Source organism: Crotalus tigris, unplaced genomic scaffold (genome assembly GCF_016545835.1).
Source record: "Crotalus tigris isolate CLP2741 ecotype Arizona unplaced genomic scaffold, ASM1654583v1 scf7180000018317.730465, whole genome shotgun sequence".
NCBI classification, from domain to species: Eukaryota; Metazoa; Chordata; class Lepidosauria; order Squamata; family Viperidae; genus Crotalus; species Crotalus tigris.
In genome coordinates, this window is record NW_024096938.1 from 599,654 (window position 1) to 627,373 (window position 27,720).

General features: G+C 49.1%; 1 protein-coding gene across 2 annotated transcripts; it reads right to left on the reverse strand.

The window, feature by feature from the left end:
- Positions 1-23,986, reverse strand: LOC120311117 (major histocompatibility complex class I-related gene protein-like). Of its 2 annotated transcripts, XM_039350290.1 has the most exons (9): positions 23,830-23,986; positions 15,985-16,260; positions 14,578-14,850; positions 12,198-12,479; positions 8,117-8,209; positions 7,322-7,423; positions 4,717-4,749; positions 2,754-2,796; positions 1-461 (listed from the first exon to the last, which is right to left on the reverse strand). In XM_039350290.1, the coding sequence occupies exons 1-9, from the start codon at positions 23,897-23,899 to the stop codon at positions 401-403; spliced, it is 1,233 nt and encodes a 410-aa protein (XP_039206224.1). In that variant the 5' UTR covers positions 23,900-23,986; the 3' UTR covers positions 1-400. The 2 variants fall into 2 exon arrangements, with proteins under 2 accessions (XP_039206224.1, XP_039206225.1); XM_039350291.1 differs by lacking the exons at positions 7,322-7,423; positions 8,117-8,209.
- Between the last annotated feature and the right edge of the window lie 3,734 nt (positions 23,987-27,720).

Sequence of the window (27,720 nt, forward strand, 5' to 3'; positions counted from 1 at the left end):
TAACTTTGTATATTTTTATTATAACGCCAAAGGTTTTGTGGGACTGCATTAGTAGCTGTCCAAGGCTGCACATAGCCCACAGGCCCCGGGATGGATGTGGCTGCTTGAAATAGTCCCCTTTATAGGCTCTCAAAGATGGCCAGCTCTTGAAGGCATCTGGGAAACCCAAAAAGAAATAGGCGAAAGACCCCGCCCGTTTCACTTTCACTTTTCACTTTCACTCCTCGGCTCAGAAAGCATCTGTGGTAACATGGGGGCCTTCTTTCCCATCAATCAAGGGGTCTCCTCACTCTTGGGCCACTGCATAAAATGAGGCACCTGAAGAGCAAGACCCAAAATACATCCTGGTTCCAGCATGCTGGAAGGGTCTGAAGGGCTCCTTCTAAGAGTCCGGCCTAATTCAGACAGCGGTTGTTTTCATCTTCTGTCCTCTTTCCTTTCGATGGGAATGTCCATTCGTGCTGCAAAAAGGAGGGGAAAAGTAGGCAAGGTCAGTTTAAGAGGGAGCCAAGAGGAAGATCAGCCACTGGAAGGAGCGGAAGCGCAGCCTCAAGAGAGGGAGGATCAGCTGGATGGGATTTACAAGAGGGAAGGGCAGGGTTGGGTCTGGTTCCTGAGATGGGCGAGAACCCGCCTCATGCGTATGGATGCCTCCCCTCAAATACACACATTCAATTCTAGTCCATGTTGCCCCCCAGAGACATGAAGAAGAAGAAGAAGAAGAAGAAGAAGAAGAAGAAGAAGAAGAAGAAGAAGAAGAAGAAGAAGAAGAAGAAGAAGAAGAAGAAGAAGAAGAAAAAGAAGAAGAAGAAGTAGAAGAAGAAGAAGAAGAAGAAGAAGAAGAAGAAGAAGAAGAAGAAGAAGAAGAAGAAGAAGAAGAAGAAGAAGAAGAAGAAGAAGAAGAAGAAGAAGAAGAAAAATTGAAGAAGGAGAAGAAGAAGAAGGAAAATTGAAGAAAGAGACTGAGGGACTAATTCTGGCTGCACAAGACCAAGCCTTAAGGACAAATGCATATAAAGTCAAAATTGAGAAGACAGCAACAGACAGTAAGTGCCGCCTATGCAAAGAAGCTGAAGAAACAGTGGACCACCTGGTAAGCTGTTGCAAGAAGATTGCACAGACTGACTACAAGCAGTGGCATGACAAAGTAGCAACAATGGTGCATTGGAAGATCTGCAAAAAATATCATTTGCCTGTAAGCAAAAACTGATGGGATCATAAAATAGAGAAAGTCATAGAAAATGATAAAATTAAACTGCTCTGGGACTTCAGAATTCAAACAGACAAGCACCTGCAACATAACACCCCAGACTTAACAATTGTCGATAAGAAAGACAAAAAAGTCTGGATAGTGGACGTGGCAGTGCCTGGAGACAGCAGAATAGAAGAGAAAGAACTGGAGAAGATAACAAAATACAAAGACCTACAAATAGAAATAGAAAGACTGTGGCAAAAGCAAGCAAGGGTAGTACCAATAGTCATAGGCTCCTTGGGTGCAATCCCAAAACAACTGGAGCACCACTTGAACACCATTGGCATTGACAAATTCGCTATTAGTCAATTGCAAAAGGCGGCCTTACTAGGAACTGCTTCCATCCTGCGACGATATCTGTAATACCATCAAACATCCACATCTGCCTATCCCAGGTCCTGGGTAAGGACTCGATAGGTAGACAAAATGCCAAATCCAGTCTGAACATCTGGCTGACTGTGCGATGATCCATAATAATAATAATAATAATAATAATAATAATGATGATGATGATGGTGATGATGATGTTGGAAGGGACCTTGGAGATCATCTAGTCCAATTCCCTGCTCAGGCAGGAAACCCTATAGTATCATTTCAGACAAATGGCTGTCCAGTCTCTTCATAAAAACTTCCAGTGTTGGAGCATCCACAACTTCTGGAGGCAGGTTGTTCCACTGGTTAATTGTTCTCACTGTCAGGAAGTTTCTCCTTAGTTTTAGGTTGCTTCTCTCCTTGATCAGTTTCCATCCGTTGTTTCTTGTCCTGCCTTCAGGCGCCTTGGAAAATAGCTTGACTCCCTCTTTTGGGGGGCAGCCCCTGAGATACTGGAGCACTGCTATCATGTCCCCCCTCGTCCTTCTCTTCGTTAAACTAGACATACCCAATTCCAGCAGCCGTTCCTTATGTTTTAGCCTCCAGTCCCCTAATCATCTTTGTTGCTCTTCTCTGTACTCTTTCTAGAGTCTCAACATCTTTTTTACATCGCGGTGACCAAAACTGGATGCAGTATTCCAAGTGTGGCCTTACCAAGGCATTGTAGAGTGGTATTAACCCTTCACGTGATCTTGATTCTATCCCTCTGATAATGCAGCCTAGCATTAACTGGAGGGAGGGATTCCCAGATGGGCTCAAGGAGGGGAGAGAAGCCCCCTCTCCATCCATGACTGCAGAGGACCCTCAAAAAGACCTCTGTCCCTCTTTTCCCTTCCCCTTGCAGGGGGAACATTCAGATCTCCTCTTTGCAGTCTCTGAGCCTCCTGATCCAAGACAGTCAGATCCTGAGAGTCTGGCCTTGCAGGAGGAGAGTTTGGGGGCAGGCAGACCCCTCCCCACAGCCCCACTGCCTCTCCCCCAAATGCCTTCCCTTGCAGTGTTTGAGACAAACAGGGGAGAGAAAAAGGATTTCCCAAAGTATCTTCACCATCAGTTGGTCTTTGGTCTTCAAAGCTCTCCCGTCCCTTCTTCCCTCTGCCCCCATACAGCTCTCAGTGGGGACACTCACCTGCAAGAGGGCTGCAACATGGCCTGGGTGCTTGCAATGCTTCCTGCATTGGAGAGGAAGACACAGAGTGAGTCTTCGCTTTGTCCGGGTCTTCTCTCTCTCTCTCTCTCTCTCTCCTTCCCTCCCTCGCTCCCTCCCTCCCTCCCTCTCTTTCTCTCTCTTTCTCTCTCTCTCTCTCTCCTTCCCTCCCTCCCTCTCTCTCTCTCTCTTTCTCTCTCTCCCTCCCTCTCTTTATCTCTCTCTCCCTCTCTTTCTCTTTCTCTCTTTCTCTCTCTCTTTCTCTCTCCTTCCCTCCCTCCTTCTCTCTTTCTCTCTCTCCTTCCCTCCCTCCCTCTCTCTCTTTCTCTCTCTCTCTCTCTCTCCCTCCCTCTCTTTCTCTCTTTCTCTTTCTCTCTCTCTCTTTCTCTCTCTTTCTTCTCTCTCTTCCCTCCCTCCCTCCCTCCCTCTCTTTCTCTCTCTCTTTCTCTCTCTCTCTTTCCCTCCCTCCCTCTCTCTCTCTCTCTTTTTCTCTGTCTCCCTCCCTCTCTCTATCTCTCCCTCCCTCTCTCTTTCTCTCTTTCTCTCTCTCTCTTTCTCTCTCCTTCCCTCCCTCCCTCTTTCTCTCTCTCTTTCTCTCTCTCCTTCCCTCCCTCCCTCTTTCTCTCTCTCCCTCTCTTTCTCTCTCTTTCTCTCTCTTTCTCTCTCTCTCTTTCTCTCTCTCTCTCTCTCTCTCTCTCTCCCTCCCTCCCTCCTTCCCTCTCTCTCTCTCTCTTCACCATTAAACCTCTGCAGCTTCGTGACCTTCTCAGAGGACTCTTTATTTATTTAGTACGAAACTTCTATGTCACCCATCTCTCCAAGGTGGTGGCTTCCAGTAAAATGCCATGCGGAATGTTTAAAACAGCAAATAGAAACCAGACTCAGAAATGGGGTGTTACAACCAGGAACTTGGGGAGCAAGGCCCTTGAAAACCGAAAGAGATGCCAAACCCTAAACCAGTGGTGGCGAACCTACGGCACGGGTGCCAGAGGCGGCACTCGGAGTCCTCTCCGTGGGCACACATGCCGTTGCCCCAGACCTGCCTCCGCCCGCGACCCCCTCCTCACCAGCAACCCCCTGGAGGAGGGTCGCCCCCGAGTGTGGCCCACGCGGAGCAACTCAGCCAAGGACATGGCAGCCAGGCAGTGTAGACAAGACTCTGCCCTCAGGCCCAACACACACAGTTGATGCTGCGGGGTACGGGCAGAGGGCGTGACTGCCATGGCGCTGCTGGGCTGCCTGGTGATCTGCGGCGGGCCCTGGAGGCGGTGAATGGCCCTACGGGCAGGCAGGGTGGGGCGGAGTGGGGGCGGGCTAGGGGGTGGAATGGGGCGGGGCAGGGGGTGGGGCAGGGGTAGGGCCAGTTTTGGGGCATTCCATCTCTAAAAGGTTTGCCATCACTGCCCTAAACCCTTTCCAGCATGGATCCCCCCATCTTCCAGAGTCAGCCAGGTCTCAGCTACGCCACCGGAAGAGACTCCAACCACTGGGGTTTGTGGCATCGCCGTTGGTTTCCCTATTTCCCACCAAGGAATTGAGGGCTCTCTCTCCTCCAAAGGGGGCCAGGCTCCACCAGGCAGACTCTGGGCTGCCTCCCCTGCCTGAATCCCACAGGGAGAGCTTCCCTTCTCCGCCTCAGGAACAAAGCAAGGCAAGGAAAGTGCATTTTGTGACACCCGCCTGGCTTTCATGCCTAAAATGGACTGGGAGTCACCGTCTTCCAGTTAGTTTCACCTGGTACCATCACTATTAAAGCAAAACTGGCTCCAATTCTAATTATTTCACCAGAACTGGACACAGAGGAAACACAGGGAGGAGATATTAGGAGGGCCTTTAAAAAGGGGGAGGGGCTCTCCCACTTTTCATCTCTTCCACCCCCCCCATGCACCCGAAGTCTTGCAAAGAGGCAGCATTGCTTCCACAGCATCAGTTCCCTCCGACTTACCCTGATCTGAATTATTAGATCCTTCTTCACTTCCTGGAAAAGAGGGAAAGAAAAGCGGGTGAGCAAATTGCTCTCCTGGCTTACAGATGCACAAACTCAGCTCTTTCTGACTCCACCTCCCTCCCTCCCTCCCTTTCTCTCTCTCGCACACAATCAAAGATACACTAATACAGTGGTTCTCAACCTGTGGGTCGGGACCCCATTTGGGGTCGAACAACCATTTCACGGGGGGTCGCCAAACAACGCAGTCCGCCATTTTTTCCCCCTTTTCCTTAGCTGTGCTACTCCCTTTTATTCTATTGGCTTTTGAAAGCCAATCGAATAGACTCTCTTGAATAGAGTCTAATTCTATTGGCTTTCAAAAGCCAATAGGAATTGTCCAGGCTGTCTCTGCCCTGCTGAGCCCGCCAAAAGTCCCATTCTGCAAACGGTGCTGCACCAGTTGAGTAGTCCTCGACTTATGACCGGTTGAGTAGTCCTCGACTTATGACCGGTTGGGGGTCGCGGCATTAAAAAGGTTGAGAACCACTGCACTAATATCTGGAGAGAGTTTGAACCAAACCACTTTGGCTAAAAGGCATAGGAAAGAATTTTTGAAATGTATGTATATATGCGTAATGTATATGTCAGATGATGGCGAACCTTTTAGAGACCACCCAAAACCCACTTATTTATCGCCGGGTGCCAGGTGGGTGTGGCCCACTGAAAGGGCATGACTGTGGTCATGGCATACTGGGTGGGTGTGGCCAAGGTGGGTGTGGTCACTGTCAGCTGTCCTCTGCCAGCTGCTGATAAACTCCAAACACAGAAGGAACAGGTGACCAACAAACTTTAATGCAAAAGAAAAGTCAGCACTGGGAGTGAATTGCTCCCAGTGCTTTACATAATTGTGCTCCACCCACCAACCCCACCCCACTTAGCAAGCCAGCATCCGGTCCATATGGATAATAGGCGTAGTGCACCACCCTTTCCCCTCCCTCCAGACACACCCACGGAGCCTCTGCCATCCCAGCCATTTGTTCTGATAACGAGACAGCTGGAGGAAGGGAGACGCAGCCAAGGTAAGGCACAATCCCTCCCTCGTCCTGCTTATCTAGTCCCTTGTCCAGCTGGTCGGAGGAGTGTTCCTGGTGTCTGTCTCCTCTGAGGATGGCACCCGTGGTGTCTGGCTGCATGCTCCCCATCTCCTGGCCCATGGCAAGTCCAGGGGCTTGACAGTCACCTCGATGCTGCTCATGGGGAGGGACGCCTGTGGGGGCCGGGCAGGGTTGGGGGAGATCCAGGGGGTCTCTGGCAGGTGGGCAGTGGGCAGAAGGCTCATCCTGAGGGGTGAGGCGAGGCAGGGCAGGGGTGCCGTTGTTGCAGGGCAAGGCGAGGCAGGAGCAGGGGCCGCTGCTGCCTGACACCATCGACCCCCGCACACAGAGGGCAGCGAGTGCATAGGGGCCGACGGTGTCCGTCAGCAGTCACAGCCCGCTGGCCCGTCAACTGGCGCACTCTGGGGTTCCGCAGCCCGCCCCCAGCAGTTCAGAGAAGCCGCCTCTGAGCTGGACGGACGGCCGACAGCTGAGGAGGCGATGCAGTGGGTCGTGCCTGGGAAAAGGAGAGCATGCAAGGCCAGGAGGGATGGAAGTGGGGAGGGAAACCAGCCATGTTGGGTCCCGTGGGACCTCGGCGAATTAGCGGGTGGCTGGTTGAAGAGGGACGGTTCCATCTCCAGGGCATGGTGCGCGTGCCTACAGAGAGGGCTCTGAGTGCCGCCTCTGGCACACGTGCCATAGGTTCGCCACCACTGGTATATGTCTATCTCCAAACAGAGCAATTCTTCAGCCAGAGGGAATAGCCAATGTGATAGCTCCAACATCTTTTTTCTCATCGGTTCATGCTTAGAGAGCCTTTGAGTGGGAGAGCAAGAGGAGAGCCAACTGGCATCCACGAAAGCTCTTTTCTCAAAATGCCTCATTTTGATCATTATTTTCTTTTAAACATTTCATTAGATTTTATAAGGGTAGGGAAGGGATAGGATTGGCATGGGTATTGGATGGGGTTGGGGAATAGGGATGGAGCAAGGGTGGGGATAGAGTTAGTTATTTTTATCATTATTTTTACGGACCAGATCAGTGGTGGCGAACCTACGGCACGGGTGCCAGAGGAGGCACTCAGAGCCCTCTCTGTGGGCACGTGCACCGTCACCCAGTCCTAGGCCTTCAGCTGGGTTTTATAAAACCTTTTCACTTTAGGCCTCCACTGCCGTGTGCAAAAAAAAAAAAAAAGGTTCAATCAATGAGTCAATTTCAACTTCTCGTGGGGGAAAAAAAAAAGATCTTGCAATGTTGGAATTGATTGATTGAACTTTTTAGTCCCACCCAGTCTGCCGTTACCATCGCAGCCCCGCCCTGCCAATGGGCCACACCCACCCAATGGGCCACGCCCACCCGGCACCCGACGATGCATAAGTGGATTTTGGGTTGCAGTTTGGACACTCGGTCTCTAAAAGGTTCGCCATCACTGGACTAAATAATGGCCAATATTTTCCTTTCCGCCTACTTGGAAAACAGAGCAAGGTCTCAGTCAGAGGGACCTTTCACCAGCTGGGTCTTCTCACCTTCTGGAGAGTTCCTTGTCCCAGATGTTTCTCCTTGGGGGTCTCCACTCCCAAAACAGCCTGGCATGAATGAAAAGGGGGCCCATCTTCCACAGTCTAGTTCTTAGGAGGAAGAGGAAGACATAGCACAACTCTGCAGCTTCATGAGGTGCTTTTGTGATCAAACACACACACACACACACATACACACCCCTTGAGTGATGTTGCCTCTGATCCCTGCTCTAAATTGGAGATTACAGGTAAAGAGGACAATTCACTCACTTAGTGCTGCTCTGTGGTCACCTTGACGTCTCTTTGCAAAGACAAAAATCAGTGAAAGCTCAAAAGAACCCACCAGAGATCATCCAATCTCTCCCTCTGTAGGCGGAAGAACCCCAGGAGATATTTTGTCCCATTAACAAAGACAGAAAGATCTTCAAATACAAAAGTATCTCCTGATTTGTCCCAAGGGAGACCTGCTGCCTCCGAAATGGATGGAGGGAAAGGGGGGAAGTAGCAGCATCTGGGAGGGGAGGAAGATTTTCATGGAAATCCTTCTCTGCTGCTCTTCCACCGAAGTCTTTGAAACGGACGGAGCTGGGATGCTTCTTCCCAACCCAGAAGAAGGCAGGATTGTCCCAACCTCAGACTCAGCCAGGTCAAGACTGACGTCCCAGCAAGAGGCCGAGATCTCAGAGGCTCCCCAAGAGGGCTGGGAAAGCAGGACAGGAGGAAGCCCTGAAGAAGCTCCCCAAAGGGAGAGACTTGGGAGGAACCTCCCCATCTTCCTTCCATCACCCAGAAAAGGAGACTTACTAAGAAATACCAAGATCCCAACAGCAATCACACCCAGCAGGACAAGACCAGCCACAACGCAGCCGATAATGATCCCCACGTTGGATTTTGGTTCTGAATTGGGAGAAAAAGCCGATCACTGAAGGAAAACCCCAAACAATTATCTCAATTAAGGGGGAGACTTAATAGCAACAGCAATAGCACTTACTCATATACCGCCCCATAATGTTTTACAGCACTCTCTCTGTGGTTTACAGTCAGCAAGTGTAATCATTTTGAAGATATAAGTGGTTCTCATTTAACGCCCGTTCGTGATCATGCATAGTATTGTTGGGTGTTAGCATGGAGTATGTGTAACTTAGCAATAGCACTTAGCACTTAGGCCTATATGACACTTCACAGCGCTTTACAGCCCTCGCTAAGCGGTTTACAAGGTCAGCCTATTGCCCCTAGCAACCTGGGTCCTCATTTTATTGACCTCGGAGGGATGGAAGGCTGAGTCAACCTTGAGCCAATCAGGATCAAACTCCAGGCAGCGGGCAGAGTTAGCCTGCAAGGCTACATTCCAACCACTGTGCCACCGGGACTCTATATGCAGCCAGAGGACTGGAAAGTCCCCAAATTTAAACAGTCTAAGGGGGGCTCCTCTTCATGTCCCTCTAATGCAGGGGTTCCCAGCCAGGGGTGCTGGCACCCCCTGGGGATGCAAGACGATATTCCAGGGCAGTGATGGCGAACCTTTTAGAGACCGAGTCCCCAAAAACCGCCCCCCACCCCTGTTCCGCCCTGCCCGCTGGGCTACCCACCACTTCCACGGCCCACCACAGATCACCCAGGCAGCCCAGCAGCGCCATGGTGACCACGTCCTCCGTCCGTGCCCTGCAGCAGCATTTGTGTGCAATGGGGTGCAAGGGCGGAGTCTTGTCCCCGCTGTCCAGCTACTATGTCCTTGGCTGTGCTGTTTTGCATGGGCCGCGCCCCTGGGCGACTCTCCTCTGGGGGGGGCTGCTGGTGAGGAGGGGGCCATGGGAGGAGGTGAGGCTGGGACGACGGTGCGTGTGCCCACAGAGAGGGCTCCGAGTGCCGCCTCTGGCACGCGTGCCATAGGTTCGCCACCACTGTTCCAGGGGGTGCAAAAACTTGGGTTTTCAAAATGATAATGTATATGCATAATTCGCTGCCGTTGTTCCAAACTTTTGTTAAGGGGTGCGAGACTATCTCAGAAGCGTTCTAGGGGTGCGGGGTACGGAAAAGGTTGGGAGCCGCTGATCTAGCTGTAGTAATAATAATAATAATAATGATGATGATGATGATGTTGAAAGGGACCTTGGAGGTCATCTAGTCCAACCCCCTGCTCAAGCAGGAAACCCTATACCATTTTGGACAAATGGCTGTCCAGTCTCTTCTTAAAAACTTCCAGTGTTGGAGCATTCACCGCTTCTGGAGGCAGGTTGTTCCACTGGTTAATTGTTCTGTCAGGAGGTTTCTCCTTAGTTCTAGGTTGCTTCTCTCCTTGATGAGTTTCCATCCGTTGCTTCTTGTCCTGCCTTCAGGCGCTTTGGAGAATAGCTTGACTCCCTCTTCTTTGTGGCAGCCCCTGAGATATTGGAACACGGCTATCATGTCCCCCCTCGTCCTTCTCTTCATGAAACTAGACAGTATGAAGACACCTTGACATCTCCTTATGAAGCTTCATTCCTCTCACAACACCCCAGCTCATGAAGCCAGCCGACATTCCTCTTTAGCAGCTCAGCTCAAAAGCAGCAGTTTGTAATCTTACGACTCTCAGCAGTTTACAGAAATAAAAACTTCAACAATAGAGTAAGGTAAACAAAATTCATCAAACCATAAAAAACAATTTGTTAGTTTTTTTTTAATAGGCTACTTCCCCGATGCATCCTGACTCTTGGTGGAATTAGGCCATTCACTTCATCATCTTCCCCCCCCCCCCCCATTTTTAGAGGTTTTTAAAGAAGAGACTGGACCACCGCTTGTCCAGAATGATATAGGGTCTCCTGCTTCAGCAGGGGGTTGGACTATAAGATCTCTAAGGTCCCCTTCGACTCTGTTATTCTGTTCTTTCTCAAAGTCACAATTCAGCAGGGGAAAAAAAATCGGCACGACTGGCGCTGAAAATCTTCCAAAGTCAATCAAACCGGACTGAATTTATCGATATTTGTTTTCAGAGACCTCCTTCTTTTGGAAATGGATTTTCCAGTCAAAATTGATCGTGCGTGTTCTAGACCCGCCTTAGCCATGAAAGCCAACTGGGTGACCTTGGGCTAGTCCAGGGGTAGGCAACCCAAAACACTCAAAGAGCCACTTGGACCCGTTTCCCAACAAAAACAAAACAGAGCCGCAAAACCTTTTTTTGATATTTAAAATGAAGATAACACTGCATATATCCTTTTTTACCTTTATTTTTATAGCCCCCTCCCTCCCGCCACTGACCCTCCCTCTCTGGTGCTGCTTGGCCAACGGTCGTGCGGGCTGGGCATCGCAGGGGCTGCTCTCCCTCGGGGCTGCGGCTTGCGGGAGGTCTGGCCCGCTCAGCGGAGGCTCCGCTGGGCCGCTCCCAGCGGGGATCCCAGGGCTTCCCTGCGTGGTTCCCCAGCCACGTGCGTCTCGGAGAAGAGCCAGCCCGGGAAAGGGATTTCCTGGCTGCCCTTCTCCCAGGGGGCGGGGCACCCAGGTGCAGGGCCAATCATGAGCCCTGTGAGGGGGCAAGTCCGCATGAGAGAGAGAAAGAGAGAGAGAGGGGAAGCGCAAGTGCCTCTCTCTCTCTTTCCTTGTCTCTCTCTCTGCAAATGGCAGAGGAGGCTCCGGAGCTGCAGGGGGATGGCTCAAAGAGCCGCATGCGTCTCCGGAGCCGCGAGTTGCCGACCCGTGGCCTAGTCAGTCTCTCAGTCCAGCCCACCTCATGCGGTTATTTGTGTGGGAAAAGTACGAGGAGAAAGGTGTGCTGGGCCTGTTTGCCTACTTGAGTGGCAAAATAGGAAGAGGAAGGAGTATTAGGTATGTTGGCCACCTTACATTATTTGTAAAAACAATAAAGGTGGAAAATAAACGAACAAACAAGCAATAAATATGTGACGAAGGTTCCTTTGACAAGAAGGAAGACTGGAGCCTATGCAGAGTTCTTTGCCAGAGGCCTTTTTTGCTTTGGTTTTCTGCTGAGCCTTGGGAATTCCTATAAACCAGTGTTTCCCAAACTTGACAATTTTAAGGCATGAGGACTTCAACTCCCAGAATTCCACAGCCAGCAACGCTGGCTGTGGAATTCTGGGAGTTGAAGTCCACATGCCTTAAAATTGTCAAGTTTGGGAAACACTGCTATAAACGCTTGATTGTAAAATTATGTGCATACTTCTTTCTTAGAACAGTGATGCCCAGTGACGTTTTTGTGATTTACAACAGGACAGTTGTGTTAGTCTCTGACGGTAAAAACTCAGACCGGTATGCCACTCTAGACATTTTCCCCAAGTTGGCTGCAGTTTATCACTTTTGATGAAATTTGGGATTGCGAAAAGGGGCTGTAAAACACCTCCCTGATTTTTGTACTTTAGGAATTCTAAACAAAGGGAAATACTTTTTTATGGAGCTTAGCATAATTGCTGCTCCCCTGCTGGAGGCAGGAAACAGGGGAGGAAGAGAGAATAAGAGGCTGTAAGACAGTGGTTCTCAACCTTTCTAATGCCGCGACCCCCTAATACAGTTCCCCATGTTGTGGTGACCCCCAACCACTTATACATCACTGGGTGCCAGGGGCGTGGCCAAAGAAAAGGGGGAAAAATGGTGGACAGCCTTATTTGGCGACCCCCGTGAAATGGTCATTCGACCCCAAATGGGGTCCCGACCCATAGGTTGAGAACCACTGCTCTAAGAGCATTTAATCAGAACTCTTGTGATGGGATGTGTCGCCTGCTTTGAACCCATTAAAGTCAATTCTATGGACTGCAGGTCCACAAGCCTCAACAATAGAAAAAGCAATGGATTAAATCTCAAGTATGCTCACATCTGGACACAGCTGGGGTGAGATTTCCTTCCCACAACCCTCCAGCCCGCCCAAGAGCCCAGCCTTTCCCTCCCTGCAGCCCCTCACCCTTCAGGGCCACATCCAGAGGCTCCTTCAGGCTGTCATGCTCCACGTGGCAGCGATAGCGGCCCCTCTCTTTGGGATCGATCTGGATGCTGAGCCAGGCGTGGAAGGTCCCATCTGCGTTGGGGGCCACGGAGCCACGGAGGGTGTCCTGCAGCCAGACCTCCCCGTCCCTCCTCCAAGAGGCCTCGATCTCCCTGGGGTAGAAGCCATCCAGGCGGCAGACGTGCGTCTCCATCCCATCCTCCACCTCCGTCCTGCTGCTCATGGTCACCTCTGGGGGGTCTGCAGAAACGGCACCCCCAGAATTAACTCTGAGCCCCTCCAGAGCCTGGAAGGTGGGTAAGAAAGTTGAAGGGGCACTGCTTAATTTTAAGGCAGGGATTTCTCATTCCACCCCCAGAATTAACTCTGAGCCCCTCCAGAGCCTGGAAGGTGGGTAAGAAAGTTGAAGGGGCACTGCTTAATTTTAAGGCAGGGATTTCTCATTCCACACCCGCAGCGTCTCCAAGAGTTTTAGGAAATGCTCCAGATCTGGAAAATGCTCGACCACAAGAACTCCGGATTCTGAGTCCTTCCCAGGGACTCAGCCTGAAAAACCTCCAGCAGCAAATTGAGGGTCCAAGGAAATTCCTCTCTGGCTGCTTTGAACTCTGAGTGATAGGCTTGTTCTCCAAGGATGGACACCACCGATCTATTGACACCACCATCCTTTCAGCAGGGGAGGGAAACAGAAGCAGCTAGTTAGGGCTTCCTTAAAAATAACCCAGGTGTTTCAACCTACTTCTGGGGTCCACTTTCACGTCCCCAAATCTGTTCTAGGTTTCTTTCCAAGGGATTATTTATTTTATTTAGCATATGGCAACACTTTGAAGAGAGGGACAATGAGAGTCCCAGCAAGGGGCTTAGGGCTCTTGGAATCTCACCCTGGTTAATGTGGAAAAGAGATTCTGTTTCTCAAAGGGGGGGGGGGCAGGAAATGGATGTGGGGAATTGTGGGGAGAGCGATTCCCCCACGGTGCTTGATCTCACCCAGCTGATTCCGAAGATACCATGGGGCCCAGAGAGGCAGGGCCAGTTTTGACAGGAAAATAATAGCCTTACGGGAAAGGGAGAGAGGGAAATATTACATTGTGAGCAGGAAGCCCTGTGGGATGAGGGAATGTTCCTGAAGGCGAGGAAGGGGTTGTTTTCTGGGGAAGTCACTAAAGTCAAAGATAAGGAAGCTGTTTGAGGTTTAAGAGAAAGACCCACAAAATCTGTGAGTTTTTCCCCTCCTCAATCTTGGCCATTTTTGCCCACGTGGAGGAGCTGATAACGCCCTATTCATGGTAGGTGCCCTCTAGTGGTGGGAGTGGGAGGTGCACGATGCCAAAAAGGGAGACCTGTTGTCTCTTGGTGGGCTGTGGACAGGACACCCTTCATTGATTTTGCCTGGCAGGTAAATGCTGCTGTCAACGCTGCAAATACTGTATATTCTTGCTTTGACAATATGCAAAACTGTCTGGTATTTTTGGGGTTAATACAGAGCTTAGAGTGTGGGGAGGGTAAAGCCCGGGAAAGAAAGAGGAAGAAAACCTTTGACCTTCACACTAATTGGATAATGTGATATATGACTGGCTAGTTCAGGGAGGGAACATGCTGATAAATTAACTGCTCAGAGGAAGAGAACTTAGATCAGTGGTTCTCAACCTGTGGGTCGGGACCCCATTTGGGGTCGAATGACCATTTCACGGGGGTCGCCAAACAACGCAGTCCACCATTTCCCCCCCCCCTTTTCCTTAGCTGTGCTACTCCCTTTTATTCTATTGGCTTTTGAAAGCCAATAGAATAGACTCTCTTCAATAGAGTCTAATTTGATTGGCTTTCAAAAGCCAGTAGGAATTGTCCAGGCTGTCTCTGCCCTGCTGAGCCTGCCAAAAGTCCCATTCTGCAAACGGTGCTGCACCAATTGAATAGTCCTCGACTTACGACTGGTTGAGTAGTCCTCAACTTACGACCGGTTGAGTAGTCCTCGACTTACGACCGGTTGGGGGTCGCGGCATTAAAAAGGCTGAGAACCACTGACTTAGATCTTAGCATAAACTTTGTTATGCCTGTGCCGACATTTTGAAACAATAAAAGACTTTTAGGGAAATCAATGCCTGGAAGTTCTTTGAAGTGTTTCATTAGCCGGAACCATATCATCTGCGCTTCCTGGTCCACTTAATGGCTCCCTGGCAACAGGAACTAAACAGGGCTTCCCATATTCTGGAGCGGTGCTGGAAGGGAAGAGGATTCCCTCCTGAGCAGCCCGGTCGCAGGCCAGAACCCAAAGGAGCTGACTGTGTCCAAAATATCCAACCGTAACGGAGGAAAGTCCCGCCTGGATCCAGAGGCTCACCTGTCCTCAGCAGCGCCTCATTCCCGTAGGACAGAAACTGCTCCAGCCACGCAATGCATTCCTCCATAAGGTAGGTCTTAATGTACGGATTCAGTCTTGGATTAGCATTCCAATCCCTCTGGGTCACCTGGGCCTGGAGGTCGGAAGCCACCCAGGTGAAGGTCTTTTCATCGAAGGCAATGAAGGTCCTCCCTTGGTAGCCATACTGCCAAAGTCCTCTGCTCCTGTTACCCTGGAGCGTACAGCTGACCATCTTCTGCCAAGTGTGCAGGCCTGAAAGACGGACAGAAGGATGGTTTGGGGGAGTCCTCAAAAGCCCCCCCCCCTCCGTACAGGAGACCACTTTTTTCCCTTCTCTGCACATTTTCTTCAACTGTTTCCAGCTCATGCAAAAGTTGAAAAAAAAAAACATCAAAAAAGGTGCCAGAACGCCGTTCTGAGCGTTCTATGGGGGGGGGGGGTGGGAAGCCCTGCAGATTAGTCTTCAAATATCGAAAAGGAGGACGTGTAGGAGGACACTTTTTGACAGAGGACAGAACTTACAAAAGGAGGACTGTCCTCCCTAAAGGAGGACAGTTGGTCACCTTATCAATAATGTTCTTTGAAGGTGAATCTTTTTTTATTATTATTATTAAAAGTTTTATAAATTTTACAAAAGAACAAAAACAATACAAAACAAAAGAGAACATATACAAAAAGGAAACTAAACATTACATATATAAAAGAAAAAAAAAAAAACCCCCAACCCCCACCCCACACAAAAACCCCTCCCTTCCCCCCCCCCTGAGCTTCCCAGAGCAGAATATAGGCTTACTTAAAAATTAAAGAATAAAAATAAGAAATTAAATTAAAGATTTTATATTTATATATAAAAAGGAAAGAAAAAAAAATACCTATATATATATATAGAATAAAACTTATGAAAAAGCTATATGATATTTTTGTATACCCAATCTAAATTGTGTAAATTTTATCCATTTGTCCCAAACAGCATAAAACTTCTCTTGAGTTTGTTGCTTTAAGAAAGCCGAAATCTTTGCCATTTCCGCCAAATAAGCTACTTTAAGAAACCATTCCTGCAATGTAGGCAAAGATTCCTTCTTCCAATATTGTCCTACTAACAGCCTAGCGGCTGTAATCAAATTTAGCATCAATACAACCTCCTTTGTATCACAATCTATAACAATACCTAACAAAAATAATTGCGGAGTAAATTTTACCCTCCTTCTAAGAATTCTCTGGATATTCCACCATATTTTGATCCAAAATGCTTTTATCTCTCTACATGACCACCAAATATGATAATAGGAAGCATCCTTGTTGCTTGTCCCCCCAAAGATGGCAGATGAGGGCAGGGCAGGGGGGGGGGAATATGGGGCAGGAGGAGCCACCCGTCCCATCACTCACCGTTGCTGTGATTGTAGCGAGTCTTCAGCTTCTCCAGGTCTTCTTTGAACAGCTTCTCGTTGTCACGTAATATCTCGGTGTATTTTTCCCAGTACTGGGGGTCTTTCTTCTCCACCTTCTCTATCCAGGAGACTCGAGGCTGGAACTTCTGGCTGTTGCTGTCGTAGTGAGCAAAGACTTGACTGTCCACGTACCCCAGAACAACAAAATGAGGCGATTCCTGACTGGAGTCCGAGATGGAGGTGTAGAAATACTTCAGGGAGTGCGAGGAGTTGCCTGGAAGGGACCCAGAGGAGCAAAGTGAGGGAGGGTTCAGCTCAGGAACCCTGATCCTATGGGGCACAGCTGGCCCCATCTTAGGGTCTGGGGAGGAAGAAGAAACCTGGGGGGGAGGGGAGAGAAAGAAGGGAGGAAAGGAAGGGAGAGATGATGCGAGAGGAAGAGGAGGCAGAGGGTGAAACAGGAAGCAACTTTTGGGGAGGACTGAAAGGTTAGAGGGCAGAGAAGTTTGGGGGGAGAGAGAAGGGGAAGGAAAAAGCAGGGCCAAAGCAAGAACAGATCCCCCAAACTCTACTTGACACCCCCCCCCTCAAATGTGCCTCCTTCCAGCAAGGCTCTCCTAGATTTCTCAGTCTCTGCCCCAAGGAGGCTTCCCAGAGGCCTGGAGGGAGTTCCAACCCCCAAACAGCAGGAAACCCCACTTGGTCACCCCAACTTTCAAATAATCTCACCCCACTGAGGGCCAACATGCGTTATTAATAAGTTTAAGATTCGAGGGGAGATTTTATTAGACGGGGGAGAGAAAGAGGGATCCAGGAAGGACCAGAGGCCATGGGACCCTTGTGGGAGTAAGGAGAGCAGCAATGAAGCCATGAAGCCATCTTCCTTCTCATGCCCGGCTGGGAAGTTCCCCCTCCTGTCCCACAGAGTTCAGGCATCGTGAGTAGGAATTGGCTTTGAACCCAGGACTCAGTGGGGTTCATTCCACTCGTTGGGGGCCACTTGGAGTTCTTCTGTCCCAGCCTACGTATGTCCTTGTTACTTCACAAAGACAACCTCTTTTAACAATAGACTGGAAAATAAACCCTTTTTATTTGAGCTACAGACCTGATAATTGTCCCAGAAAACAAAAGCAACAGAACACTTTTCCAACGGGGACCTTGTCCAAAAGCAAAAACGGAGCACGAGTCAAACAGGAAATAACACAGGCAAAATAAACAGACCATGATCTCTTAACACTGAAGTTCTTGGCAAACGGTTGCCTCCAGCAACCAGCCCTGCTCACACATTCCTTTTTTGTTACGCAGCCCCCAAGGCATGGCTTCTCACTGCTTTCTCCTCCTTCCCTGGAGTTGCCCCGTTGCCTCCCTCTGTCCTTTTCGTGTGACCTGTCTACGTTTACAAGCGTCTCTGAGGTCTTCCAGCTGTGCTTCCTCTGACTCAGCTTCCCAGCACAGCTGGCTCTCAGCTCGATCACAAGTGGAAGGACTGGCCTCTTCATTAGTCTGTAAGTCCTGCAGCTCATCAGAGCCTCCCTCCGACTCTGATGGCTCTCCAGGCCCCTCTTGCTCCTCGGATTACCCAGACTCAACTACCGAGATCACAGGCTGGCACGGAATCACAACAGGAGTTTCTCTATGCCTTCAGAGTCACCCGAGTAGTGCAAATGGGAGTGGAACCTTCTTGGAGCTGCTGAAAGGATTGTGTTGTAAACAGGAAATAAGTGGTATCATATCCTTTCCTGTCTTTTTGAGAGAGGGTTGTTCAATTATAGCGTATGACCCCCCTTTCAAACCAGGGGCCCTCTCTGTCCAGAATGTGGACCACTGTCTTCAAAAGACGGACCATCATTATTATTATTATTATTATTATTATTATTATTATTATTATTATTATTATTATTATTATTATTATTATTAAAATTTATAAGCCGCCCCACTCCCGAAGGATTCTGGGCGGCTAACAATAAAAAACACATAAAACATAACAAAACAACAATACAAAAACAATCATCCAGGGGTAAGGTTTTATAAACCCCAGGCCTGCCGGAAAAGCCAGGTCTTAAGTAGCTTACGGAAGACCAACAGGGTGGGAGCGGTCCTAATCTCCGGGGGGAGCTGATTCCAAAGCGTGGGCGCCATCACAGAGAAGGCCCTCCTCCGCGGCCCCGCCAAATGGCACTGCTTGGCCGACGGGGCCTGAAGGAGGCCCAGCCTGTGGGATCTAACCGGACATAGGGAACTATGAGGTAGTAGGCGGACTCGCAAATAGCCTGGCTCTGAATTGGACCCGGAGACCAACAGGCAACCAGTGCAGCTCACGGAGGATAGGTGTAACGTGGGTGTATCGAGGAGCACCCACTATCACTCGCGCAGCTGCATACTGGACCAACTGTAGTCTCCGAATACTTTTCAAGGGTAGCCCCATGTAGAGCGCGTTGCAGTAGTCCAAACGTGAGGTGACAAGGGTGTGAGTGACTGTAAGGAGAGCCTCCCGGTCCAGGTAGGGTCGCAACTGGTGCAACAGGCGAACTTGTGCAAAGGTCCTCCCAGCCACAGCCGTCAATTGATGTTCCAAATTCAGCTGTGGATCAAGGAGGACACCCAAGTTGCGAACCCGCTCCGAAGGGGGTATATTTTCCCCCGCAAGAGTCAACACTGGACAGTCGGCATGATCCTTGGGAGGCAACATCCAAAGCCACTCGGTCTTGTCAGGATTGAGCCTGAGTCTGTTAACCCCCATCCAGACCCTCACGGCTTCGAGGCAACGGCCCATCACATCGGCCACTTCACTGAGAGAGCTCGGGGAGGAGATATATAACTGGGTATCATCAGCATACTGTGTAACCTCACCCCGTGCTGTCTGATGATCTCACCCAGCGGCTTCATATAAATGTTAAATAGGAGGGGAGAGAGGACCGACCCCTGTGGCACGCCGCATTCAAGGGGCCTCGGGGTTGACCTCTGCCCTCCTACCAATACCAATTGCGACCGGCCAGAGAGGTAGGAGGAGAACCACCGTAAAACGGTGCCTCCCACTCCCACTCCTTCGAGTCGTCGCAAAAGGATACCATGATCGATGGTATTGAAAGCCGCTGAGAGGTCAAGTAGCACCAAGACAGAGGAATAACCTCTGTCTCGGGCCCGCCAGAGATCATCCATCAGCGCGACCAAAGCAGTTTCTGTGCTGAAGCCGGGCCTGAAGCCAGATTGAAAAGGGTCTAGATAATCCGCTTCATCCAGAGACCGTCGGAGTTGGACCCTTCTTTTTCAGATGGACTGCCGCATCTTGTCCTGATGGGCTTGTTCTCCTAGGATGGACACCACCGATCTATTGACAACACCATCCTTTCAGCAGCTTCAAGGAGGTTCCAATCCATTTGCAATACAGGTAGTCCTTGATGGATGACAGCGGAGCCCAAAATTGACATTGCTAAAGTGAGAAATTTGCTAAGTGAGCTTTGCCCCATTTTACGGCTTTTCCTGCTGCCTTTGCTCAGTGAATCACTGCAATTGTTAAATTAGGCTTGTTAGATTTTATTAGTTTTTACAGGGTTAGGAATAAGGTGGGGTTGAGGTTGGGATTTGGGTTAAGGCTGGGGTTGGGGTTTTTCCAAATAACATTCTCAATATTTAGCAAACAGCATAATGTCTGGGTTCATGTGTTTAACAAACAATAATAGATAATAGTTAATTATCATAATGTTATTTATTTATTTATTATTAATAAAATTTATATGCCGACCAATCCCTAGGGACTCAGGGCGGTGTACAAAATTAAAACAACAAATATAACAATTAAAAATGAATACATTCACACAGCATGTCCCAATCGAATCCCCCCCCCCGGGGACATCAACCCCAGGCCTGCCGGAACAGGAGAGTTTTAATAGCTTTCTTGAAGGCCGGCAAGGTGGGAGTAGTTCAAATCTCGGGGGGGAAGTTGATTCCACCATGTCGGAGCCACCACAGAAAAGGCCCTTCCCCGAGGGCCCGCCAGCCGACATTGTCTGGCCGACGGGATCTGAAGGAGGCCCAATCTGTGGGACCTCACCGGTCTCTGGGAACTATGCAGCAGTCACTCAATAGCCTTCTTCTTGCTAATATATATTCCAAGGCTTGTTAAGTGAATTTGACTTTGCTTGTCAGAAGTTTGTAAAAAGGGATCGCGTGACTCTGGGACACTGCAACCGTCATAAATATGAACCAGTTGTCAAGCGTCCGAATAGAAATCCCGATGCTGCAATGGTTGTAAAGGTGAAAAATGGTTGTAAGTCCTTTTTTTCAGTGCCATTGTAACTTCAGATGGTCACTAAATGAACTGCTGTAACTTCAGGACTATCTCTATTCAGGGGACCCGGAGGGCACAGATAAACCTCCAAGTGGCCTCAAGGAGTCTCAGAGGGAGTGCTAACGACTAGATGACTACCAGGAATATAAATCCTTCCACCACCATTCATTCAGAACTGAAGCTGCCGTCCTTCCGAGGTCAGTAAAATAAGAACACAGATTGTTGGGTTCAATATGTTGACTCTGTAAACCAGGGGTTCCCAAACTATGGTCCACAACCCGATACTGGGCCGTGGCTTGTTGGCCACCGGGCCCGGGGAATAGCTGGTGAGCCCCGCTCCACTCACAGTAGCACTGCCACATGGGCCCTAGCCCATTTGCACATGCGCAGGGATGTTAGCACCGCCACCAGGGTCACATGGTGAGCACCGGCGGCCTGTTTGCACATGCATGCACGCAGCCTTTGCACATACGCACACGGGGTCATGCACACGCACATTTCCCTGCTGCTCCCTTTCCTTTTGGGCCGCCAAACCAGAAAAGTTGGGGGACTCTGCTGTAAATTGCTTAGAGGGGGCTGTAAAGCACCGTGAAGCGGTATACAGCTAGTCCTCGACTTACAACAGTTCATTTAGTGACCATTCAAAGTTACAACATCACTGGATCATTTTTCATACTTGCGACCATTGTAGCATCCCCATGGTTATGTGATCAAAATTCAGATGCTTGGCAACTGGCTCGTATTTATGACAGTTGCAATGTCCAGGGGGGTCCAGGGGAAACCAATTTCACTTAACTGCGTTACTTAATTTACCAACTGCAGTGATTCACTGAACAACTGTGGCAAGAAATGTCGTAAAATGGGGCAAAACTCATTTCACAAATGTTTCACTTTGCAACAAATGTTGGGCTCAGTTGTGGTTATAAGTTGAGGACGACCTGTATGAGTCTAAGTGCTATGGCTATTCTTGGATGTGAAGCTAAAGTGTCTTCGAGGAAAACAAAGAAAGTCCTTTGGGACATAATAATCAAAGGAAAATAAGATGTGCCCGACAAATGACTTCGTCAAGGAATTGAGCAGCCGGTGTCCAAATGAAGTCAAAGAAACTGATACAAACATGTAGTTTTATACAAATGAATACATTTTACACCTATATCTACAGCAGACAAGATGGGCAGGATAAAGAGGAGCATCATGAGGTAAATCAAGCAGCATACAGAACACACAGAAGAAAAAGGCGGGAAAAAAAGGAAACTCCCCCTTTACACTCACAGCAACCAATCACAGCATGGATTGCCTCCTGCAGGAGCCGGCACTCTCTAGCCAATCAGCTGCAACTGTGTGTCCTGGCCCATTGTCCAATTTTACTGTTCCAGCTACTACATTTAAATATCTTAAGATCAGTTAACCTGAAAAATCAGCAAGGAAGGGGCTGCAATTGAAAAAAAGAGACCATTGTGATCTTCAGATCAGGAATTCTTCCAGGGCACTAAAGAGTTTAAAGATCATTTTAAGGATCATTTGGCCATAACCTGGATCTGCACAGAAAAGGGCAGGACCTATACAGCCCAGTGAAAGAAACAGTCCCACTGCCCAGTCCCTCCAACATGGTCTCCCAGCCCTTCCCAGTCATCCAAGGCAAAGGCCTCGGCCTCCTTCTTCCTGCTCCTCCCCACAATTCCAGTGGTTTCTCAGAGCTTTTGGGGAGAGTGATCCCCAGATCCACTTCCTGCTCTGGGGAGATTTCAGAATCCAAAGGGATTAGGGCTTTTCTCCAAGAGAAGGAGGGGGAATCGGATCTTCCATGATCCAGAACCGGCTTCTTTCCCTTGTGGGGCTGAGCAGTGAGGGAGTCTGAAATCTGCCTGAGAGGAGAAACATGTGAATGTAACGCAGGTTGGGCATCCTCACAATCGTAAATCCTCAAGTCAGGAAGGGCTGGTCAGCTTGGGCCTGTCTGTGTCCAAGCAAGCCATCCATTTCATGCTCTCCATCCATAGTAGCTTCTCTGCTTCTGCCTCCAACTTACCCTATTCAATGCTTCTTTTTTATACCTTTTTGGAAAGCTGCTCCATTGATAGTTTCCCTGCGCAAACAAGCAAGAACACCCCAAGACCCTCTTTCGAATTACTAAGGAATAATGAATTTTAAATATTTTTAGTTTTGCCAACTGTCCCATGTTGGTGGCTTCTGAAATGGAAGGAGGGTAGGAGATACAGAAACATAGCCAACCGTACCAGCAGGCTGAAGAACAGCTTTTATCTATGGGCCGTCAGGCTTCTGAATGGGACATAACTTTATAACTTTATGCATGACAAGACTCATGAGGCCTGCGTGATGTGCAATTAGTTCACAGGGTGAAATAAGTTGGGGGTTTGTAGTCACTGTGAGTTTGTGGTGAGGGGGGGCACAGAGGGAGGCTCAGCCAATTTCACTGTATACATATTATACTTTGATAATAAAAGGTTTATTATTATTATTATTATATTATTATTATGGATCATCGCACAGTCAGCCAGATGTTCAGGCTGGATTTGGCATTTAGTCTACCTATCGAGTCCTTACCAAGGACCTGGGATAGGCAGATGTGGAGGTTTGATGGTATTACAGATATCGTCGCAGGATGGAAGCAGTTCCTAGTAAGGCCGCCTTTTGCAATTGACTAATAGCGAATTTGTCTATGCCAATGGTGTTCAAGTGGTGCTCCAGCTGCTTTGGGATTGCACCCAAGGAGCCTATTACTATTGGTACTATCCTTGCTTGCTTTTGCCACAGTCTTTCTATTTCTATTTGTAGGTCTTTGTATTTTGTTATCTTCTCCAGTTCTTTCTCTTCGATTCTGCTGTCTCCAGGCACTGCCACGTCCACATTATTATTATTATTATTATTATTATTATTATTATTATTATTATTATTATTATTATTATTATTATTATTATTATTATTAGGAATCCTGCCTGTCCTAGAAAAAAAGCCCAGGGATAATACTGGGGTTTAGGATGGAGCAGGGGGGGAGGGAGATCGAGGAGAAAAATGACAAGAAAAAAGGACAGGTCTTTAGGAAGATCATTCAAGGAAAGCTTCTCTGTACACGCTTCTCCTGCTTTACAGGTAGTCCTCGACTTACAACAGTTCATTTAGTGACCGTTCAAAGTTACAGAGGCACTAAGGAAAATGACTCGTGACCGTCCTTCACAGTTGCGAACTTGGCAGCATCCCCATGACCACGTGATTAAAACTCAGAGGCCCAGGCAACTTAAATCAGTGTTTCTCAACCTTGACAATTTTAAGGCATGTGGACTTCAACTCCCAGAATTCCATGCTGGCTGTGGAATTCTGGGAGTTGAAGTCCACGTGCCTTAAAATTGTCAAGGTTGAGAAACACTGACTTAAATCATAAGGTGGCCAGAGGGGGGGAGGGGGAGCGGACTAGAAAGAGGACCGGGTGAGGATTCTCTTTCTGGGAATAAACTTTTGGGGGAGGAGAGAAAGTTTCCCTAGCAGATAAAAGGGGCGGGAAACTCTTCCCCCCCCCCGGGCCCCGAAGGGACTCACCGAAGCGGCTCTCCTGCGAGGCGACCGTCACCAATACTAGAAGCAACAGGGGCGCAGAGCGCAGAGACATCCCGGCTGGCGATCCTCCACCCGCGCTCCGTTTCCCGGAAGCCGCAGCCAGAGAAAGAGTCGCGTCGATCAACAAGCGCAACAATCCGGAGCCCGCTGGCGATTGGGCGAACTCGACCAATGGAAAAAAAGAATAGGCCCATGTCGTCATTGTTGCTGGGCGGAGGTCCAGACGCAGCTCGAGAGACGGGGGCGGGGAAAGGAAAGTGAAAGTTCCATCGGGAAATCCCCTTCCAGGGATTCCGCCTCTTGGGGGGGGAGGGGCAGAACGGCGGGGCTGGGAAAAGCGGGAGGGTCCGCTGGGCTGTTGATCACCGGGGGGGGGGGGTGGACTCTTTCCCGCCATTTAGTAGCGCAGGTTGAATTTAGTGGACAGGATGGCGGGGCGCTCTACGCCCCCCTGGCTTCTGGTTTCGGTGGCGTTTATTCTGTGGGAGAGCTGCTTCGGGGAGTCCCTGTGGGGGGTCTTCGGGGGTTCGGGGCCCCTTTTTCTGCTGGTGGGAATCCATCCAGGGAATCGCTCTCTCCCCCTCCCCCCCAATATTCCCAGAAATAAAACCCTGATTTGGTCCTCTTTCGAATCCGCTCCCTTCCCCTTTGGGTCCAACAAAAGCGCGTATAGTCCAGGCCATGGTTTTCCCAGTTGCAATGTATGGCTGTGAAAGTTGGACCATAAGAAAGGCTGAGCGCCAAAGAATTGAGGCCTTTGACTATGGTGCTGGAGAAGACTCCTGCGAGTCCCTTGGACTGCAAGGCGTTCAAACCGGTCAGTCCTGGAAGAGATCAACCCTGACTGCTCTTTAGAAGGCCAGATCCTGAAGTTGAAACTCAAGTACTTTGGCCACCTAATGAGAAGGAAGGACTCATTGGAGAAGGGCCTAATGTTGGGAAAGATGGAGGGCAATAGAAGAAGGGGACGACAGAGAATGAGATGGCTGGATGGAGTCACTGAAGCAGGAGGTGTGAACTTAAATGGACTCCAGAAGATGGTAGAGGACAGGAACACCTGGAGAAACGTTGTCCATGGGGTCGCGATGGGTCGGATACGACTTTGCAATTAACAACAACAACAAAAAGAGGAGGCCCCAAAGCGTGGATGAGACTCTGCTGCTGCTGCCACCGCTCTTCCCCCACCCACAGGCACAGCCCCTCTGGGAACAGAGAAGCAACCTAGAACTCCGGAGTAATTTCCTGACAGTTAGAACAATTAACCAGTGGAACAACCTGCCTCCAGAAGTTGTGGATGCTCCAACCCTGGAAGTTTTTAAGAAGAGATTGGACAACCACTTGTCTGAAAAGGTATAGGGTTTCCTGCCTGAGCAGGGGGTTGGACTAGATGATCTCCAAGGTCCCTTCCAACTATTCTATTCTATTCTATTCTATTCTATTCTATTCTATTCTATTCTATTCTATTCTATTCCATTCTCTATTCTCTATTCACTATTCTCTCTTCTCTTCTCTTCTCTTCTCTTCTCTTCTCTTCTCTTCTCTTCTCTTCTCTTCTCTTCTCTTCTCTTCTCTTCTCTTTCATTTCACTCCACTTCACTCCACTCCACTCTATTCCAGGACAAGAGTGGTCCCTCCAGATGTCAGTCTGGAATTGGGCACCCCCCCCCCCCAGCCCAATTCTTTCTCTTCCTGAAAGTGGAGGTTGTTAGAAAGCAGCATTTGCAGGTGATCAGGTCAATTCACAACCTCCTGGCTGCTTGGCGCATACACACACATAAAGACACAATCTCGGGGCCTTTGGCCGGGCTTTGTGGATCTTTCTGGTTTCTGGTGCTGGGAGGACCCGGCTAGTTTCTGGAATCAGTTCCGTGTGTTGGCTGACTTGGTTGTTGTTGTTAATTGCGAAGTCGTGTCTGACCCATCGCGACCCCATGGACAACGTTCCTCCAGGCCAGTGGTTCTCAACCTGTGGGTCGGGACCCCATTGGGGTCGAACGACCATTTCACAGGGGTCGCCAAACAACGCAGTCCGCCATTTTTTTCCTCCTTTTTCTTAGCTGTGCTACTCCCTTTTATTCTATTGGCTTTTGAAAGCCAATAGAATAGACCCTCTTGAATAGAGTCTAATTCTATTGGCTTTCAAAAGCCAATAGGAATTGTCCAGGCTGTCTCTGCCCTGCTGAGCCCGCCAAAAGTCCCATTCTGCAAACGGTGCTGCACCAGTTGAGTAGTCCTCGACTTACGACCGGTTGGGGGGGCGTCACGGCATTAAAAAGGTTGAGAACCACTGCTCCAGGCCTTCCTGTCCTCTGGCTGGCTAGGAGGCTGCTGCAACTGAGCCGTCTGGATACGGCTGCCGTGTAAATGCAGCAGGGAAAGAGTCTAGAGAGAGAAACATTCCTGGAATAATCTTCCTAAAGATCCGTCTTGTTTATTTTCACTTTCTTCTCCCCCTTCCACTACCCGCCCCTCCTAAAGCACAAGATCCCCAGAGATTTTTTTTCCAGGATAGGCCCCATGGGATTCTGCCAGGTGAGGGGAATTCTGGGAGTTGAAGTCCAAGTGGCTGAGTCTGAGAAACTCTGATTGAAGCCTTTACATTGAGAGAAGAGTCGGATAGCCCAGATCACCTTCCTCCCCAGCTGGCTGAGGGTTATTTCTACCTTTCCTTGTGCTGACAAAGTGCAAGATGAGCATCAAAGAAGGAAAATTGGGGGGGGGCATTTTCTGTGGAAAGTGAAGGGTGAGATTCAGAATAAATCTGGTGCATTGCAAGCATCTGGGAATGATGATTTTAGTGCCCTAATTGGGCTGCTGAAATGAAGCAAACTTGGGATAATCACAGTGGGATTACCCTGACCGGCTCAGGGTTGACTCAGCCTTCCATCCATCCGAGGTCGGTAAAATGAGGACCCAGATTGTTGGGGGCAAGAGGCTGACTCTGTAAATGACTTAGAGAGTTGCTTTCTAGGCTGGTGATTTAGCATCTAGATCAGGGGTCTTCACACTGGGTCCTTTTATGACTTGTGGACTTCAACTCCCAGAATGCCTCAGCCAGCATGCCGGGCTGAGGCATTCTGGGAGATGAAGTCCACAAGTCATAAAAGGGCCGAGTGTGAAGACCCCTGATCTAGATCAAAGTGGCTTGTACAGCTTGTAGTAGTTTTGTAACAGAGCTTGTAGCAGTTACACGTTGTTATTTCTGAGGACCTTTAATAGACTTCTGCTGATTAACAGGTTTTAGAGAAGGGGTTCATGGAGAATGGGGGGAGGAATAAAGTGAAGAGTCGCTGGTTTTACTTTAAGGGAGAGTGATAAATTGTTAATCTTCATCATACTTGCTTGGATTGAAAGCCAGTTTTTTTTCTGCCTCTTTATTTTTCTTTATTTTGACTCCTTCAACCGTTCATCATATGATTTAGCCTCCAGACCAGGGTTCTCCAACGTTGGTAACTTTAAGACTTGTGGACTTCAACTCCCAGAATTCCTCAGCCAGCAAAGCTGGCTGAGGAATTCTGGGAGTTGAAGTCCACAAGTCTTAAAGTTACCAACGTTGTGAGGACCTCTGCTCCAGACCTTTTATCATCTTTTTTTGGATCTCTCTTGAACAAGCTTCCATCCGTTGCTTCCTGTCTTGCTGTCTCATATTTTGGGTAATAAATCAATCTCCTCTGTGACAGCCCCTCAAGTAACGCCAGAAGATATCGTATCCCCGCACCCCCTCCGCCATCCTTCTCTCCCTTTGTGCCTGGACGTCTGCCTAGCAACTATGACGACATGTGAATACTTTTTTTCTATTGGTTGACCTCGCCCAATCGCTTGTCGAGTGTTGCGGTTGTTTAGCAATGGGAGGCGCCTCTTTCTTTGGCCGCG